Source organism: Bison bison, unplaced genomic scaffold (assembly GCF_000754665.1).
Source record: "Bison bison bison isolate TAMUID 2011002044 unplaced genomic scaffold, Bison_UMD1.0 scf7180017864379, whole genome shotgun sequence".
Taxonomy (NCBI): domain Eukaryota; kingdom Metazoa; phylum Chordata; class Mammalia; order Artiodactyla; family Bovidae; genus Bison; species Bison bison.
This window is the reverse complement of record NW_011494951.1, coordinates 3,751,015-3,767,963: the sequence shown is the minus strand read 5'-3', so window position 1 is coordinate 3,767,963 and position 16,949 is coordinate 3,751,015. Positions and strand designations below refer to the sequence as shown.

Below are 16,949 nucleotides of genomic sequence, written 5' to 3'. Positions count from 1 at the left end.
ATGGCAGTTCTATTTCCAGTTTTTTAAGGAATCTCTACACTGTTCTCCATAGTGGCTGTACTAGTTTGACTTATGGATTATAAGACACATTTTTGACTTTGTAATATTAAATAAAGGTCTTAGAACCAATGGACTAAAACACTACACCAGGGAAATCCACAGAGGGTCAGGGCTGGTGATGCTTTCAGAGGTGATGTAATCAACCCCAGTGATGAGCCCAGAGGAAGGAAATGCTTTGCTCAGGGTCACACGGCCAAAAGTGGTGGTGGGTCCATTGAGGAGTCTGGACCTTGCTCCTGGAATGGACAGGCCAAAGGCAACCTCATCAGACCCTTTCTTTTTCTTCCAGGAAAAACACTTTGCTGGTCAACAATGGGTTTGGGATTTTTGCTGCGTTGCTGATGGCCTGTTCTCTCCCAGCTGGAGCCTTGGAAATGCTCATCGTGGGACGTTTCATCATGGGTGTGGATGGAGGTGAGATTGCATAGTGTCAGAGGAGGAGGCAGTAACACATTCCTTGGTGGGGTGGTGTGTGTGTATCAAAATGTGATGGGTATTTTGTGGTTGTCACATGACTGGGTCCCTGCTGATACTGAATTGGCAGAAACCGAGGATGCAAGAGGGCTTCCCAGGTGGTGCTAGTGATGAAGAACCCAGCTGCCAATGCAGGAGATGCAGGAGACCTGGGTTCGATCCCTGGGTCAGGAAGATTCCCTGGAGGAGAACATGCCAACCCACTCCAGTATTCTTGCCTGGAGAAGCCCACGGGCAGAGAAGCCTGGCGGGCTGCAGTCCATATGGTTGCAAAGAGTTGGACACGACTAAAGCAACTTAGCACACACGCATGCATGAGGATGCAAGAATCCAGCATGGAGTGGGGCAGCCCCATGGGATGGACCACCTACCCACGATGCTCCTCTAATAGAGAAGTGTTGACTGGGATGATCCCAAACCGATACCAAAGACAGGGATGGTTTTCTGCACATCGTATGTTCTGTTTGTCATCTTCACCATAAAATTCACATCCCAAGAGGTCTGTGGGTTTTTATGTCAGGGAGTTTTTATGAGGGTTGTTTCCTGTCTGGGCCTCTGACTCATTCATTCTTTCTTTTATGCCCCAAGCGTTTTCAGAGCACATGCTGTGCCTGGTGTTCTACGCTGCGGACACAGTGGTGAACAGGAAACCCCAGTCCCTACCCCCAGAGCTTACATTCTGGTGGGGGGAAAGATATGTAACTAGATATATAAGGCAGATAGTGACAAGCCCTAGGAAGAAAATGAAGCAGAGCAGGAAGATAGCAAAGGCTATTTTAAATAGGATTCAGGGAAGGCTGCTCAGAGAAGGAAATAAATGAGCAGAGACCGGATAAACCAAGGGGAAGGGACAAATGAATATTGGGAGAACTGTGTTCCTGGCGGAGAAGAAGGCAGTGGCTCTGAAGCAGAAATGTGCTTGGCAAGTTCAAGGGAGAGGCAGGAGGCCACTGTGGTGGAGCTTGGTTAGTCAGGAGGAGTGCAGATAGACGGATATAGGGTTGGCCAAAAAGTTTGTTTGGATTTTCCATACCACCTTATGGGAAAATCCAGATGAACTTTTTGGCCAACCCAATAGAGAGAGAGATAGAAAGGTAGACAGATAAATAAACAGGGATTCCCCAGGAGCTCAGACTGTAAACAATCTGCCTGCAATACAGGAGACCCGAGTTTGATCCCTGGGTCGAGAAGATCCCGTGGAGAAGGGAATGGTGACCCACTCCTGTATTCTTGCCTGGAAAATCCCATGGACAGAGGAACTTGGTGGGCTACAGTCCATGGAGTCACAAAAAAGTCAGACACAACTGAGGGACTGATACTTTCACTTTTCACAGATTGGTGAACTGCCAGATGCAGCTGGAACCCAGTATGAACTCGTTAAGGGCTAATTCCCTTCCTCATCCTCCTCTTATAAGCTGAGGGCAGCAGGCGTTATGAGTGACATGAATGATAAAGCAGGAAAGTGAGGAGCCTGGTAGGAGGTCAGGGAGGAAGAGACTTCACTTACCTTCATTGCTCTGCTGGCGGGAAATAATTCAGGACTGTACAATAATCCAAAGTCTCAGTCTTCTGTCTTGGCATTCAAGTAGAAGGGAGAAACCCATAGAAAGAATGTTAACTGGAGAGAATCCTGGCTAGTGTTCATGCAGAATTTTCCAACTGACTAATAGGTTCATGGACACCTTCACCTTTGATGTGCTGCTACTAACGCTGAGAGGCTGTTATTTTTTTTCCAACAGCCCTGGTTTATTCACCATGATGGACCAAATGCTGGGCATAAAACAAGCTTCAATAACTTTGAAAAGATTGAAATCGTATATAACTCCATTCTCTGCTGCTGCTGCTGCTCTTAAGTCGCTTCAGTCGTGTCCGACTCTGTGAGACTCCAGAGACAACAGCCCACCAGGCTCCCCTGTCCCTGGGATTCTCTAGGCAAGAACACTGGAGTGAGTTGCCATTCTCTGACCACAATGCAATTAAATAAGAAATCACAAACAATATTTAGGAAACTCCCCCTCTAAATTTGGAAAATAATAAAAGCACACCTCTAAATATGACATGAGTCAAAGAGGAAGTTACGAGGGAAACTTAAAATACTTTTAATGGAATGATCATGAAAATACAGCATATCACACTTTGTTGGATGCAGTTAGAGGAGAAGGTAAGGATATTAATGCTTATATTAGAAAAGAACAGGATTTGGTAAACTAACATCCCTTGTGATAAATTTGGACGGTAGACTGTTTTTTTAATGATAAGCTTATTTATTTATTTATTTTGGGTTGTGCTGGGTCTTTGTTGCTGCATGCAGGCTCTCTCTAGTTTTGGAGAGCAGGGACTGCTCTGTTGCGGTGCAGGGCTTCAATAATTTCAGTAGTTTTGGTGCACAGGCTTTAGATTTTCTCCACATGTGAAATCTTCCCAGACCAGGGATCAAACCCACGTCCCCTGCGTTGGTAGGCTGATTCTTATCCACTGTACCACCAGGGAAGTCCCTGTAGACTGTACTTAATGGCCTGTGAGCCAGAGGGTATTATGCTAAATGAAGTAAGTCAGACAGAGAAAGACAAATACTGTATCTGTTCACTTATTGGAATCTAACAAACAGAAGAAATGAACAAATGTACCTGTGCATGCAAGCTAAGTCACTTCAGTCGTATCCAACTGAACAAACATAACAAAACAGAAATAGATTCACAGATACAGAGAAAAATGGATGGCTGCCAGAGGGGAGGAGGTGGGGGAACTGGGCAAAATGGGTGAGGCAGATTAAGAGGTACAAAATTCCAGTTATAAAATAAAAAGTCATGGGATGGACTGTACATCATAGAGGGTACAGTCAGCGCTATTATAACAACTTTGTATGATGACAGATAGTAAACTGACTTAGCCGTGATCATTTTGTAATGTATAAACATGTTGAATCACTATCATGTTTGTGCACCTGAGACTAATACAATATTGTAAGTCAACTGTAGTTAATGAAAGGCTATTTTGTTGTAATTTTGCACGTGAGGACCCTGAGGCTCAGAGATGTGAGACAGCAAAGTGATCAAGGGTGAAGGCTGTGAATTAAGATGGCCTGGATTCTGAATTAACGAGGTTAATTTCATCACCTTGTCTGTATCAGTTAGGTTTTTCTGCAATAAAAGGAAAAAAAAAAAAAGCAGAACCATAATGGTTTAAGGCAATAGGCATTTTGCTGAACCTACAGTTTGAGGGTCCCTGGGGCTGCTCTGATCTGGTGGCCCTGCTGGGCTCTCCCCTATGGCTGAGGTTGGCTGCGGGCTGGTCCACGGCTGGATGATCTTGGATGTCCTCATGCACTTGTTTGGTGGCCGGCAGGTGGGCTGGTCCTGGGATCCCAAGGGCTGGCTCATCTCTGCTCCATGTGGTCTCTCATCCCTAAATAGTGTGGCGAAGCCTCTTCCAGGGCGATTTTTGGGATTCCAGTGAGCAGCAAGAGGGGCAAGTCCCGTCTTTGAGCACTTGTCATGTCTGCTTGGACACGCTTGCTAGAGTCCCACTGGCTGAGGTGAGTGCCATGGCCAGGTGGAGAGTCAGGGTGAGAAACATCCAACCACCCAAGGATGTGGACACAGGGAGCATGGATGGCAGCAGTTTGCCTTCCTGTCTTAGCCTCTTTCTCTCATATGCGAAAGGACAAAGTACCCCTAAACTTTCCTTGCTAGGGAATGTAAAATTTAATGGTGTGCCCTGCGTGCACAGTGAGTACATTCCAGGCCCTGTTACCTCCTCACACCAGGAATAGTATCATTGCCATTATTGTTGCTGTTATCATTTTTATTCTGTTAACAAGATAGTCACGTACGGATGTGAGAGTTGGACCATAGAGAAGGCTGAATGCTGAAGAATTGAGGCTTTTGAACTGTGGTGCTGGAGAAGACTCTTGAGAGTCCCTTGGACTACAAGAAGATCCAACCAGTCCATCCTAAAGGAGATCAGTCAGTCCTGGGTGTTCATTCATTGGAAGGACTGATGTTGAAGCTGAAATTCCAGTACTTTGGCCACCTGATAGGAAGAGCCAACTCACTGGAAAAGACCCTGAGGCTGGGAAAGATTGAAGGCAGAAGAAGGGGGTGACAGAGGATGGGATGCTTGGATGGCATCACCAACTCAACGGACATGAGTTACAGCAAATTCTGGGGGGCAGTGAAGGATAGCAAAGCTTGACAAGTTGCAGTCCATGGGGTCGCAGAGTCAGACAGGACTGAATGAATGAACAATAATATGCAGATTCAAGATTTGGACAGATGGTCTGGTTTTGAAGTCCCTGCCTGCTCAGGAGGAAGGGTGGTGAGATGGGAGCATCTGAAAGTCCTTTCCTGATGTAGTCCCCTGAAGCCTGTCTTCCTGGAAGTTTTGTATTTTATCCACTTAGCCTCTTTCCCGCTACTTCGCCTGTCTAGCTTGTCTGGGGGAGCTGACACTCATTACACATAACTGGATGGTCTCTGAATTTCCTTAATTAAAAATAAGCTGGATTCGAAGAGAGATGCCATTTTTTATAAACCCACATATTCAAGACAAACATCTTTTGGACTGCTTGTCCTGTAAACTTTTCCAAAAACAGTAGAAAAATGTAAAATCAAGAAGTGGGTGGGGGGAGACACACTCTTTCTGACTCCTGGAACATGGCCTGTTGCTGCTGAGCCAAGATGTAGAAGCTGCATGTCATTTATTCTCACCAGACCCTCTCAAAGCAGAGACTGGAATATGAGGGCACTTAAGGTGAGGCAGTGGGTCAGAAAGAAACGAAAATTGCTGGTCATGAGATGAGTTGCTGTCTTGCTCAAAATAAATAATTTGAAACCAAATGAGAAGCCCAGAGGATTTTCAGGAGGTTGTGCTGCTCTAACTGGGTTCTCAGAGGCAATATTTGGAACCATCACAGAAAATGTCGGACACCTGCCTAAAGTGTCCTATTTCCAGAAGGCTTGGAGCAAAAATAAACACACTATTTTGACACTGCAACAAACACAGTGCAGCATGGATTGGAGGCTGAATCCATGCAGATTGTAAAGTCGAGATCAGGGTGCAAACGTGTTTGTAGAAGATTGTGGTGGACAGGCTCCTTCCACCGCCTTCCCAGGGCTGCCCACACTCCCAGAGGTGAAAGCCCACATCTGCTACATTAAGAACTTTCCAGGGGACTTTCCTGGTGGTCCAGTGGCTAAGGCTCCAAACTTGCAATGCAGGGAGCCCGGGTTCAATCCCTGGTCGGGGAACTAGATCCACAAGTCACAACTAAGAGTTTGCATGCCACAGCTAAAGATCCTGTGTGCTTGCCTCTAGGATCTGGCACAGCAGACAAGTTTTTTTTCTTTTTAAATCTAAGTGGACCTGTGTGGTTCAAGCCCGTGTTGTTCAAGGGTCCACTGTAAATACTGAACAAGATAACTTTCAAAAAGCACTAGATGACACAAGGAACATAAGACTGGACATAAGAGTGATGGGGAGGGGTTGATTTCCAGAGGGAAGGCCTTGTGAGGAGCTGTGGCAATCTCCTGTGGCTGCAGTCACCAAACTGGGGGGCTTAAAAGAAGAGTTCTAGGGGCCAGGAGTCCAAAATCAAGGTATCTGCAGAATTGGTCCCTTCCAGAGGCTCTGATGGGGGAGTCTATTTCACGTTCTCTCCTGGCTTCTGGTGTTGCATTCCCTGGCTTGTGGACCCATCACTCCAGTCTCTGCTCCATCTTCAAGTGCCCCTCTTCCCTTTGTGTCTCCAAGTGTCTTACCACCTGGTAAGGACACCAGTCACTGGGTCGAGGGCCCACCCTAATCCAGTGTGACCTCACCTTAACCTGGCTACGTCTACAAAGGACCCCCTTGGGTCTCATTAGGTCCCATTAACAGGAGGAAGTGAGGCTGAGCTGAGATGGGATGGATAGGAGAGCATCCACCCATGGAGCTGTGAGGACAGAGCACTTGGGAGAAACAGCAGCGAAGCCTGGTGTCCCACGATCAGAATGAACCTGGAGAGTCCTAAAACCTTATGGTTGGAACACCTAGGGGCAAGGGGCAGGAAATATGGTAGGCGACGCGGTCGTAGGTTGAGAGGGTCCGCTCAGGTGTGAGAGGTGCTTGGTGCCCGCACCATGGGCCCTGGTTAATCAACCATCCTTGTTTGTCTAAAACTCGGAATCTTCCCAGGATGCAGAACTTTCAGTGCTAAAGCCAAGATGTTGTCGTTATTTAGTCGCTAAGTTGTGCTGGACTCTTCTGTGATCCTATGGACTGTAGCCCACCAGGCTCCTCTGTCCATGGGATTCCCCAGGCAAGAATACTGGAGCAGGTGGCCATTTCCTCCTCCAAGGGACCTTCCCGACCCAGGGATAGAACCTGTGTTTCATGCCTTGGCAGGCGTATTCTTTACGACTGAGCCACCAGGGAAGCCCTAAAGCCAGGTTGGTCCCTTGCAAGTTGGGATGAGCTGGTCATCGTACAGCAGCTACCTCCTTACCTGTTGAGCCATCAGCATCTCAGTTTTCCATATCACTTCACAACGGACAAGTCAGAAGGGTCTCCATTAATTGACATCATCCGTGTGCCTGGCCCTCCGCTGAGCATCCCCTGGCCGCCAGGGATTCAGTCTGCACAGGTGCCCTGTGAAGGAGGCAGGCTTACTCTCCTTCACCACGACCCGTGGCCCCTCTTTTCCACTAGCCTGGTCATTTCCTTATTAGCTTTTTGTGTTAGTGTCATTAAGTCATGTCTGACTCTTTGCAATCCCGTGGACAGTAGCCTGTCAGGTTCCTCTGTTCGTGGGATTCTCCAGGCAAGAATACTTAAGTGGGTAGCCATCCCCTTCTCCAGGTTGATCTTCCTGATCCAGGGATTGAATCCGGGTCTCCTGCATTGAAGGCAGATTCTTTACCATCTGAGCCACCAGGGAAGTGAAGTGAAGTGAAAGTTGCTTGGTCATGTCTGACTCTTTGCAACCCTAAGGACTACACAGTCCATGGAATTCTCCAGACCAGAATACTGGAGTGGGTAGCCTTTATCTTCTCCAGGGCATCTTCCCAACCCAGGAGTAGAACCCAGGTCTCCCGCACTGCAGGCAGATTCTTTACCAGCTGAGCTACAAGGGAAGCCTGATACACCAGGGAAGTAATGATAATTATCCCCAGAGGGTAGCAATTATGTCAGGGTGAAGACCTAAGAGTTTCCCAAACGTCCATCCAATGACCCCACATGAGCCAGGTGCTTTGTATGTAGTCTTGTGTTTCCACCACAATAGGAATAGACAGTTATCATGACCTTTCTTTCACAGATGAGAAAGCAAAGGCCAGGAGAAGCCAGTTTACTTCTAAGGCCACCTAGAGAGGAAAGTGGGGCTGTGGGACTTGAATCCTGCAGGTTCCTCTTATTCCGCTGCTCCTAAGCCACCATGTGCCAAACTGATCTGTGGTCGCTTGATTTTTCCATGAGGACTGGTGATCTCAATATGTGTGTTGGAGATAAAAATTCAAATAGCATTTGATTTATGTCGCCACCTCGGAGATAATGCTGTCTCTTTACACCTTAGGCGTGTTTGCCTTGGGTGCGGAACCAGAAAGTTATCCTGGGCTGAGATGCAATGCATGAGGTGCTCAGCTTATAAACTGGGGCAGCCCTTCACAGGAAGGGTTCCCTGAAGGCTAGAAACTGGTGTGAATCCAACCTAACTTGAAGCACACTGATTGGTGCTGTGGCCATAGCGCTATTTTTGTCAAGTGCCAAGGGGAAGGAGGTACCGTGACCAGCATCTTCCGGGAAGGAGACAGCTCTATCACGGCCGCCATGCTTCCTCCACAGGCATCGCCCTCAGCGCGCTCCCCATGTACCTGAGTGAGATCTCGCCCAAGGAGGTGCGCGGCTCTCTGGGGCAGGTGACCGCCATCTTCATCTGCGTCGGCGTCTTCGCGGGGCAACTGCTGGGCCTCCCGGAGCTGCTGGGAAAGGTAAGTGCGGCTTCCCGCCAAACACATTCGCTCTCAGTTCATGTCACCATCCCCGATACCCGTGTCCCTTGCCAGACGAAGGGCAGTCAGAGGGGAGCCCTTCCTCCAAAACCTTGTCCCTAGCCTCAGAATTCTTGAGCACTCAAGCGTTTCGTTTATTATTGGAGAAAAGTTGTTGCTGAGTTTCTTTGATTGGGTTTGATTATCTTTTTAGAAAATAAAGAATATACAAACCAATTCAAAACGTACAGTATGTAGGAATCCATTCACCCAATGACTGTTGTTAAGAGATTACTTATGTTCATTTAGGCTTTGACTTTGCTTAGATAACTTATATACATGTAGGTTTTTTTTTTTTTTTTTTATGGAATCATGTCATACACTGGGTTGGCTAAAAAGTTCGTTTGGGTTTTCCATAATATCTTATGGAATATTTTCCATAATATTTCCATAAATATTTCCATAATATCTTATGGGAAAACCCAAACGAACTTTTTGGCCAACCCCTCTTGAGAGTCCCCTGGACTGCAAGGAGATCAACCAGTCCATTCTAAAGGAGATCAGCCCTGGGTGTTTTTTGGAGGGAATGATGCTAAAGCTGAAACTCCAGTAGTTTGGCCACCTCATGCAAAGAGTTGACTCATTGGAAAAGACTCTGATGCTGGGAGGTATTGGGGGCAGGAGGAGAAGGGGATGACAGAGGATGAGATGGCTGGATGGCATCACCGACTCGATGGACGTGAGTTTGAGTGAACTCCGGGAGTTGGTGATGGACAGGGAGGTCTGGCGTGCTGCGATTCATGGGGTCACAAAGAGTCGGACACAACTGAGCGACTGAACTGAACTGACTGAATACATTGTTCTGCTACTTGCTGTCTTCACTTAATATATTTTGGGCATCTTTCCAGTGTTTGGCTCAGCTCTACCTCACTCCTGAGTCTTTCTTACCCATGTGCTTAGTTGCTCAGCTGTGTCTGACTCTTTGTGACCCATGGACTATAGCCCACCAGGCTCCTCGATCTATGAGATTGTTTTCCAGGTAAGAATACTGGAGTGGGTTACCATTTCGTCCTCCAGGGGATCTTCCTGACCCAAGAATCGAATGCACAACTCCTGTGTCTCCTGCATGGCAGGCGGATTCTTTACCACTGATCCATTGGCAAATATGTATTGTAAAAGCACCAGATTCTAGCAATCGTTCAGAGAGCTGAATCACTCTTAAATTGCTAGTGAGAATGTGAAATGACATGGCCATTAAGGAAAAAGCATTTGGTAGTTTCTCAAAAGCTAAAAATTCCTTTACCATACCTCCTATCAATTGTGCTAGCAGGCATTTATCCCAGGGAAATTCAAATTAGGCTTGTACAAAAATATATACACAAATGCTTACTGCAGCTTTTCTTTTTTTTTTTTGTAATGGCAAACACTAGAAAGAATATAGAATTCTTTCCCACATTCATATCTAATTGCACAGTCTTTGGTGGTTGGCTTTCAGTTTTGGAAGCAGGAAGGCCTGACTTTAAATCCCAGCACAACCATGTACTTGCTGCGTGGCCTCAGCAAGGAGGAACACCTCGCCCAGGTTGGGGTGGGGATGCGTGTGATCAAGGGGAGCTGCCCAGAAGAGGTGGCCTCTAAACTGAGCCCTGAAGGGTGAGCAGTTAGGCAGGTGATGCAGGGGTTTGGAGAGAAGACCCTGAAGAGAAAGGGAATAACTAAAGAAAAGGCCCTGAGATGGGAATGGCGCTATGAGAGACCTGGGAGCGGCTCGGGGGCTGAGAGAAGACTGGGCACGGGGAATGTGAGAGGCAAGGCACCTGTTCTGGAGCTGCAGTGGGCTTCCTCCTGGGGCAGTACGGAGCCCTGGGCGACACTAGAGCAGGGGAGTGACCCAGCCAGACCTGAGTGAGAAGCTGGCTCTGGGAAAATAGGGGGCAGGTGTGGGCTAGAGGGGGAGGAGTCAGAGGATGGAGAGTGACCTAGCTGGGACTTGCTGTTGGCCAGGGAAGGATGAGGTGGGAACTGAAACAGTTGCCCGGAGGAGCGAGAGGAGGGGCAATGGAATCTACAGCCTTGCTGCCTGAGTGTCCGGGGAGGATGAGGGAGGGAGAATGGTGAAGATGCCTCCTAAGGAAGCAGAGTCATCCCCTTCCCCCTTCCCCAAGAGGACCAGGAGGGAGGAGAATAAACCATGGCTGAAGGTCAGTGTTGAATGGCCACCACTTCTGGCCATTTGAACAGAGGAGGGCTGACCAACCCTGCCCTGGGCTGCCCCCAGCAGGAGGCAGGCGGCAACCGAAACAAACCTAACAAACGCTCATATCAATGGTGCTTGAGTAAAGCACATCTTTAATGCCGTTCATACCCGACAGTTGCTTTGTGAGTGGCTCATATCTATAGGTGTGGAAACATGAGCTGAGAGAGGTAAGGGGTAGAACTAACTAGTAAAAAAAAATTGTTGGAGCTGAAGCCAGAACCTGGATCTGCCTGCCTGCACTCCCACATGTGGGGTGCATCCTACACAGTCCAGATGGGACCCTCTGGATTCTCCGGGAGTGTGACTAAGACTCTGACTCCAGTTACGCCCTGTGGACCCTTTCCCTACGTCACCTGCTGGGTGTCCTGCTTGTGTGCGTGTGTGCTAAGTCGCTTCAGTTGTGTCCAACTCTTTGCAACCCCATGGACTGTTAACCTGCCAGAATCCTCTGTCCATGAGATTGCCCAGGCAAGAATACTGGAGTGGGTTGCCATTCCCTTCTCCAGAGGATCTTCCCGACAGAGAGGTCGAACTCGCTCCTCCTGAGGCTCCTGCATTGCAGGTGGATTCTTTACCGCTGAGCCACTAGGGAAGCCCGGGTGTCCTACGCTTCAACTCGATTCTGACACTATCTACCCAGACACAGTGTCAGAGTCTACAGGTCTTAAGATCTCAGTCCCACCAGACCGAACCTGCTTCAGATGCTCATCTCAAGTCCAGGTCTTTACCTGTGCTTCTGACCTACAGGCTATAAATCAGAGGTTCCCAGGACCCCTCCTTGGGTTCAATTAATTTGCAAAAGTGGCTCACAGAATTCAGGAAACCAGTTTACTTACTCCATAATGGTTTATTATAAGAGGATGTAACTCAAGAATGGCCAGATGGAAGAGCTGCCTAGGGCAAGGTGTAGGGAAAGGGTATAGGGCTTCCATGTTTTAAAAATATGTTCACCAACCAAAAAGCCTTTCAAATCCCATCCTCTTGGGTTTTAACGGAGGTTTCACTATAGACATGATTGATTAAACCTTGGTCATTGGCATTGAACTCAATCTCTAGCCTCTCTCCCCTCCCAGATGTCTAGAGGGTGGAACCAAAAGTTCCAACTTTCTAATTAATTGGTTGATTCACCTGGCAACAAGCCCCCATCTTTAGGTGTAGTCCAAAAGTAACCTCACTGACATAAACTCATCAATTAGGAAATACCAAGGGTTTTAGGAGCTTGGTGCCAGAACCACAGGACTTCCCTGGTGTCAGTGGTCAAGAAGCTGTCTGCTGATGCCGAAGACTTGGGTTGATCCCTGAGTCAGGAAGATCCTCTGAAGAAGAAAATAGCATCCCACTCCAGTATTCTTGTCTGGGAAATTACATGGACAGAGAAGCCTGGCAGGTTACAGTGGGGTCACAAAAGGTCAGATGCAACTTAGTAACTGAGGACACATACCCCAGAACCAGGACAAGGACCACAGGGGTCTTAGTCCTTTGGGGGCTGCTATATGGGCTTCCCCAGTTGCTCAGATGGTAAATAATCTGCCTGCAATACAAAAGACATGGATTTGATCCCTGGGTCTGGAAGATCCCTTGGAGGAGGAAATGGCAACCCAGTCCAGTATTCTTGCCTGGAGAACTCCATGGACAGAGGAATCTGGCGGGCTACAGTCCATGGAGTCACAAAGAGTCAGACACGACTGAGTGACTGACAAAAATAACAACAAAAATACCATAGACTAGTGACTTATAAACAGCAGAAACTTATTTCTCACAGTTCTGGAGGCTAGAAGTCCAAGATCAAGGTGGCCACATGGTCGGTTTCTGGCGAGGGGCTCATCCTGCCTTGTACCCACAGCCACAATCTCACTGTGTCCTCACATTGGGGAGAGAGGTCATCTCTTGCGTATCTTCCTCTAAAGGCATTAATCCCATTCATGAGGGCTCCATCCTCATGACCTGATCACCTCCCAAAGGCCCCACTTCCTAATGTTATAATCCTGGGGGTGAGGATTCCAACATATGAATCTGACGGGGTCTCATTCAGTCCAGAGCAGGTCTCAGCTCTTTCTTGAGCCTCTATCTTCTCTTTTCCTTCACTCATCCATTCACTCACTCCGTGCACTTGCTAATCACTCAGTTGGGTGCTGGAGCTGCTTTGATGGTAAACATGAGCCAGGTACAGTCTGTACCTTCATCTTGCTCACCGTCTGCAGGGACTGTGTGACCTTGGACAGGTCACCCACCTCCATGAGCCAGTGTCCTCCTTGGGGAGGAATGCTCATAAGTCCCAAATCCCCAAGCTCCACTCCAGCCTAAATTTCTCCAAGGGGACATCTCTGGCAGACAGTGACCAGTTCAGCATGTCCCCAGAATGAACACCTTACGCATACCCATCCACACTGTTATTTCCGCTTGTTTCTGCTTTGTCCTATAGTAGGTCATGTCTTATTGATGTGTATGTATACTAAGCCCAGTGGTTTCAAGTTGATTCACTCATTCAGAAAATATTTAGAAAGCTTCTGCTCTGGGACAGGTGTTGGGCTGGTGGCTGTTGGTTATGAGCTGAGGATTTCAGACTACTCCCTGCCCTTGGGGAGCTTACAGGAAAGACAGTTAACCAGTGATCAGCATGATGGGGTAAAAGTAGGGCATTGTCCTAGAATAGGGGGTCCGAGATGGTTTTCTGGTGGAAATGACACTCAAACTCATGCCTTGAGGATGAATAGGATTTATCCAGGTGGGGAAGTGGTGGAGAGAGAGAAAGAGGGAAAGAAGCAGAGTTGGGAAGGGTGTTCCAGGTGGAGGGAACAGTATAAGTGAAGGCCCTGGCATTTGTTGAGAGGCAGAAACCCTAGGGGAACTGGAGCACCGAGAGGGAGAGGGAGGAGCTGCTGGAAAGGCAACACACCTGAACAGTGAGTATAGTGAAGGGTGAGCAAGATGAGGAGGCTCAGAGGAGACTGTAGACCTGTCCAGTGAGGGTAGACAGGTACTGCTACTATTTCCCTGACAGGTACTTGACTGTCTCTTGTGTGTGTTAGTCGCTCAGTCATGTCCGACTCTTCATGACCCTATGGACTGTAGCCCGCCAGGCTCCTCTGTCCATGGAATTTACCAGACAAGAATATTGCAGTTGGTAGCCATTCCCTTCTACAGGGTATCCTCCCAACCCAGGGATGGAACCCACATCTCCTGTATTACAGGTAGAATCTTTACCATCTGAGCCACCAGGAAAACCTCTACTTGACTAAGGTCATAGCATTTACAGTGAAAGTCACTCAGTCCTGTCTGACTCTTTGTGACCCCATGGACTATACAATCCATGGAATTCTCCAAGCCAGAATACTGAAGTGTGTAGCCTTTCCCTTCTCCAGGGGATCTTCCCAACCCAGGGATCAAACCCAGGTCTCTCGCATTGCAGGCGGATTCTTTACCAGCTGTCATATCCAATTTTCAAGAGAAGCTAGAAGTCTGAATTTTTATGTCCCATTTCTTAATTTTTAAATAACTGAAAATTGTTTGGGTTTGGGTCAGCCTGTGGGCCATTTTTCACATACTTTGATGGGGACTTGTGTGCCTATGGAGGTTTATCTTTGTCGAAGAGTAATGAGAAATCCTTGACAGGTTGAAGTAAGGCAATGACAGAATAAGATGAGCACTTAAAAAAAAAGACTTTTGGGGAAAGGACTGGATCCCAACAAAGCCCAGGGAAATTGCACTGGTCCAGAGGAGAGATGCTGGGAGCTTGGATTAGAGTGATAGCGGTAGGCAAGGAATGGGTGGATGAGATGGCTTAGACAGTGATGGGATGTAGGGCCTGAGGGAAGAGGAGTCAAGGATAATTCCGGGTTCTGGCATATCCCTCAGGTAGCATGGCAGTAGCAGATGCTAAGATAGGGAGCCCTGGAGGAGAAGAACTTTGCAGGGATTCATTGAAATGAATTGCCCAAGTCACAGAGCAACTTAAAAGCAGAACTGATTCAAAACCCAAATACCTGGGCTCCCAGGAGGGGGTTGTCTCTCCTGGCAGCAGCAAAGCTCAAAAGCACGATTCTGGCCAAGGAGCACAGTACCCACATCCACTTTCTGATCCCAAGCCAGCTGAGAAGGTAATGCTATTCATCCTGTAGACTGTCTTTTCCCATCAGATTGGATTTATTTCAGATAGTCTTGGAGGATATGTGAGTAACTCAGTGAATGTCTTTTTTGTTGTTTTTTTCATATTCATGCTCAGGGAAGACGGATTTGGGGCTTCTAATACAGGAAAGGATGTCAAATGGGAAATTTTCTTTCATCTCTTTGGGGATTTGAAATACTCCAGCCAAGTGAGAGCCACAGTTATTTCAGTAAGTGTCAGCATTTCATTTTCTCTATTTTAATAGAATTTCATTTACCTTCAAAGAGACAACCGAGTTTCTAAAAGAGAATTAGAGAGAAAAGCTGTGCTTCAATGCAGGCAATTGCTCTGAAAGGCAGAGGCTGGAGGAAGTAGCAAGAAGGCTTTTAGAACAGACGCCAGAAGGCAAGAGAGGGAAATAAATGTAGGAATTAATGCTGGTGCCTTGAAGTTAATCAAAGATGCATCATAAAACACTGTGGGATTGAATATTTATGTGACATTTTATAGTTTCAAAAAATATTTCAAAAAGCATATTAATTAGCTATTTCTCCTAAAATGATAAAGAAGAAAGGAACTGAGATAAAAATTGTAGGCAGAAGTGTGAGGAGATACGGGAACAGCTTCAGGTCATGAATTAATGGTTTCATATGTGTGGGAGACCATTCGATCGGTTGAGGATCCGGCTGAAAGGTTGTTGTTGAATCACGCGAATACACCGGGATTCTTAGCCCCCGGAGGAGAATTCAATCCGGGGCCAGAGACGAGACTTGATCGCTCAGAACTTTTGTGTAATAAAGTTTTATTAAAGTATAAAGGAGATAGAGAAAGCTTCTGACATAGGCATCAGAAGGGGGCAGAAAGAGTACCCCCCTGCTAGTCTTCAGCTGGATGTTAAATAGTCACTAGCAGTCTGTTAATGAAAGAAAGGAATGTCTTAAATTTCAGAATGGCACCAGGCCCCTCACCCATAAGATGCACTTTGGGATAACCTTGGCACCAAATGGTTTATCCTGGGCCATAAAATGATTAACTTGAATCTTGAAGAAGGGCAGACCACCATACAAATAGTTTCATTTACATAGATTAGGGGAACAATATCCATACTGGTTTGTCAAGTAGGTTCTGGGCCAGGAGGCGGAACCGACTTGGAGACAGAGTTTGGGGTAAAGGCATAGTACATTAGCATAGCTTAAGACGAACATTCCCATAAGAAAAAGGCATTGGTTATCTCTAGGCTCAAGAATAGCTAACTTCAGGCGAAACCAGGTGTCATTATGGCAACACAGTATTTTAAGAGAAACCTCCCTTTAAATTTGTATAGAGAAGGAAAAAATATTGCTAGTTTGTTTCCTCCTGCCGCTTAAGAGAGAGAAAAATGTCTGACACTTGCAGGCTATTTCCTCCATTTGGAGACCCCTGGCCTTCCTGCCTGTTACCCTCTCATTTTCATCGACTCCAGTCCCCAGGTCCTGGTCTACAAAGACTGTGAAAAGTTTGTCCTTTCTTCCTCCTTGAGAATTCCAGACCCCTCTCTCCTTGGGGACCCCTAGATTTCCTATCAACCTGCCTAGGAAATGACTCTCTCATTCCCCCCTTTTCTTTTAGGAGAATTATGTTGCCTAGGGAAAAGGGGCGTCGTTCTCATTCCATAACTACTTCCGAGCTGACAAGGGGCGTTGTCCCTAAATTGGGGAGGCAACATATTCTCCTAATCCTCATATTGAGGATATCTGATCCAGGGGCCCCAAATAGTAGCTGGAGGAAGCTACAGCAGTAGCAGGAGTTTGAGCAACCATTTGTAACTTAAAAGCTTTCATGCAGCTAGAAACAAATCCAGTTATACAATTACAGATGCAGGGAGCAAACAGCAAGAACAAAACAACCAGAATTATTGTAATTAAGATAGTTGTCCACCATGGGGAACTAGTTAACGTTTCCCAAAGTGAAGCAATTGAGGCTTCAGGAGTGTCCATGGCCCTAATCATCTTGTTCATGTGGTTAGTAAAATGAGTAACATTCGTGCTCATATCAGGTATATATGTACAGCATTGGGTATGAATAATGGCACAAGTTCCTCCCTGTACAG

General features: G+C 47.0%; 1 protein-coding gene across 1 annotated transcript in view; it reads left to right on the top strand.

The window, feature by feature from the left end:
* The window catches only part of SLC2A9 (solute carrier family 2 (facilitated glucose transporter), member 9), a 52,829-nt gene extending 37,323 nt beyond the window's left edge, over positions 1-15,506 (top strand). The window contains exons 4-6 of the mRNA XM_010857266.1: positions 350-474; positions 8,353-8,498; positions 14,978-15,506. Of these exons, the coding sequence (XP_010855568.1) occupies positions 350-474; positions 8,353-8,498; positions 14,978-15,001 (295 nt within the window). The 3' untranslated portion in view covers positions 15,002-15,506. The remainder of the gene's footprint in view (positions 1-349; positions 475-8,352; positions 8,499-14,977) is intronic.
* The last annotated feature ends 1,443 nt before the right edge of the window (positions 15,507-16,949 follow it).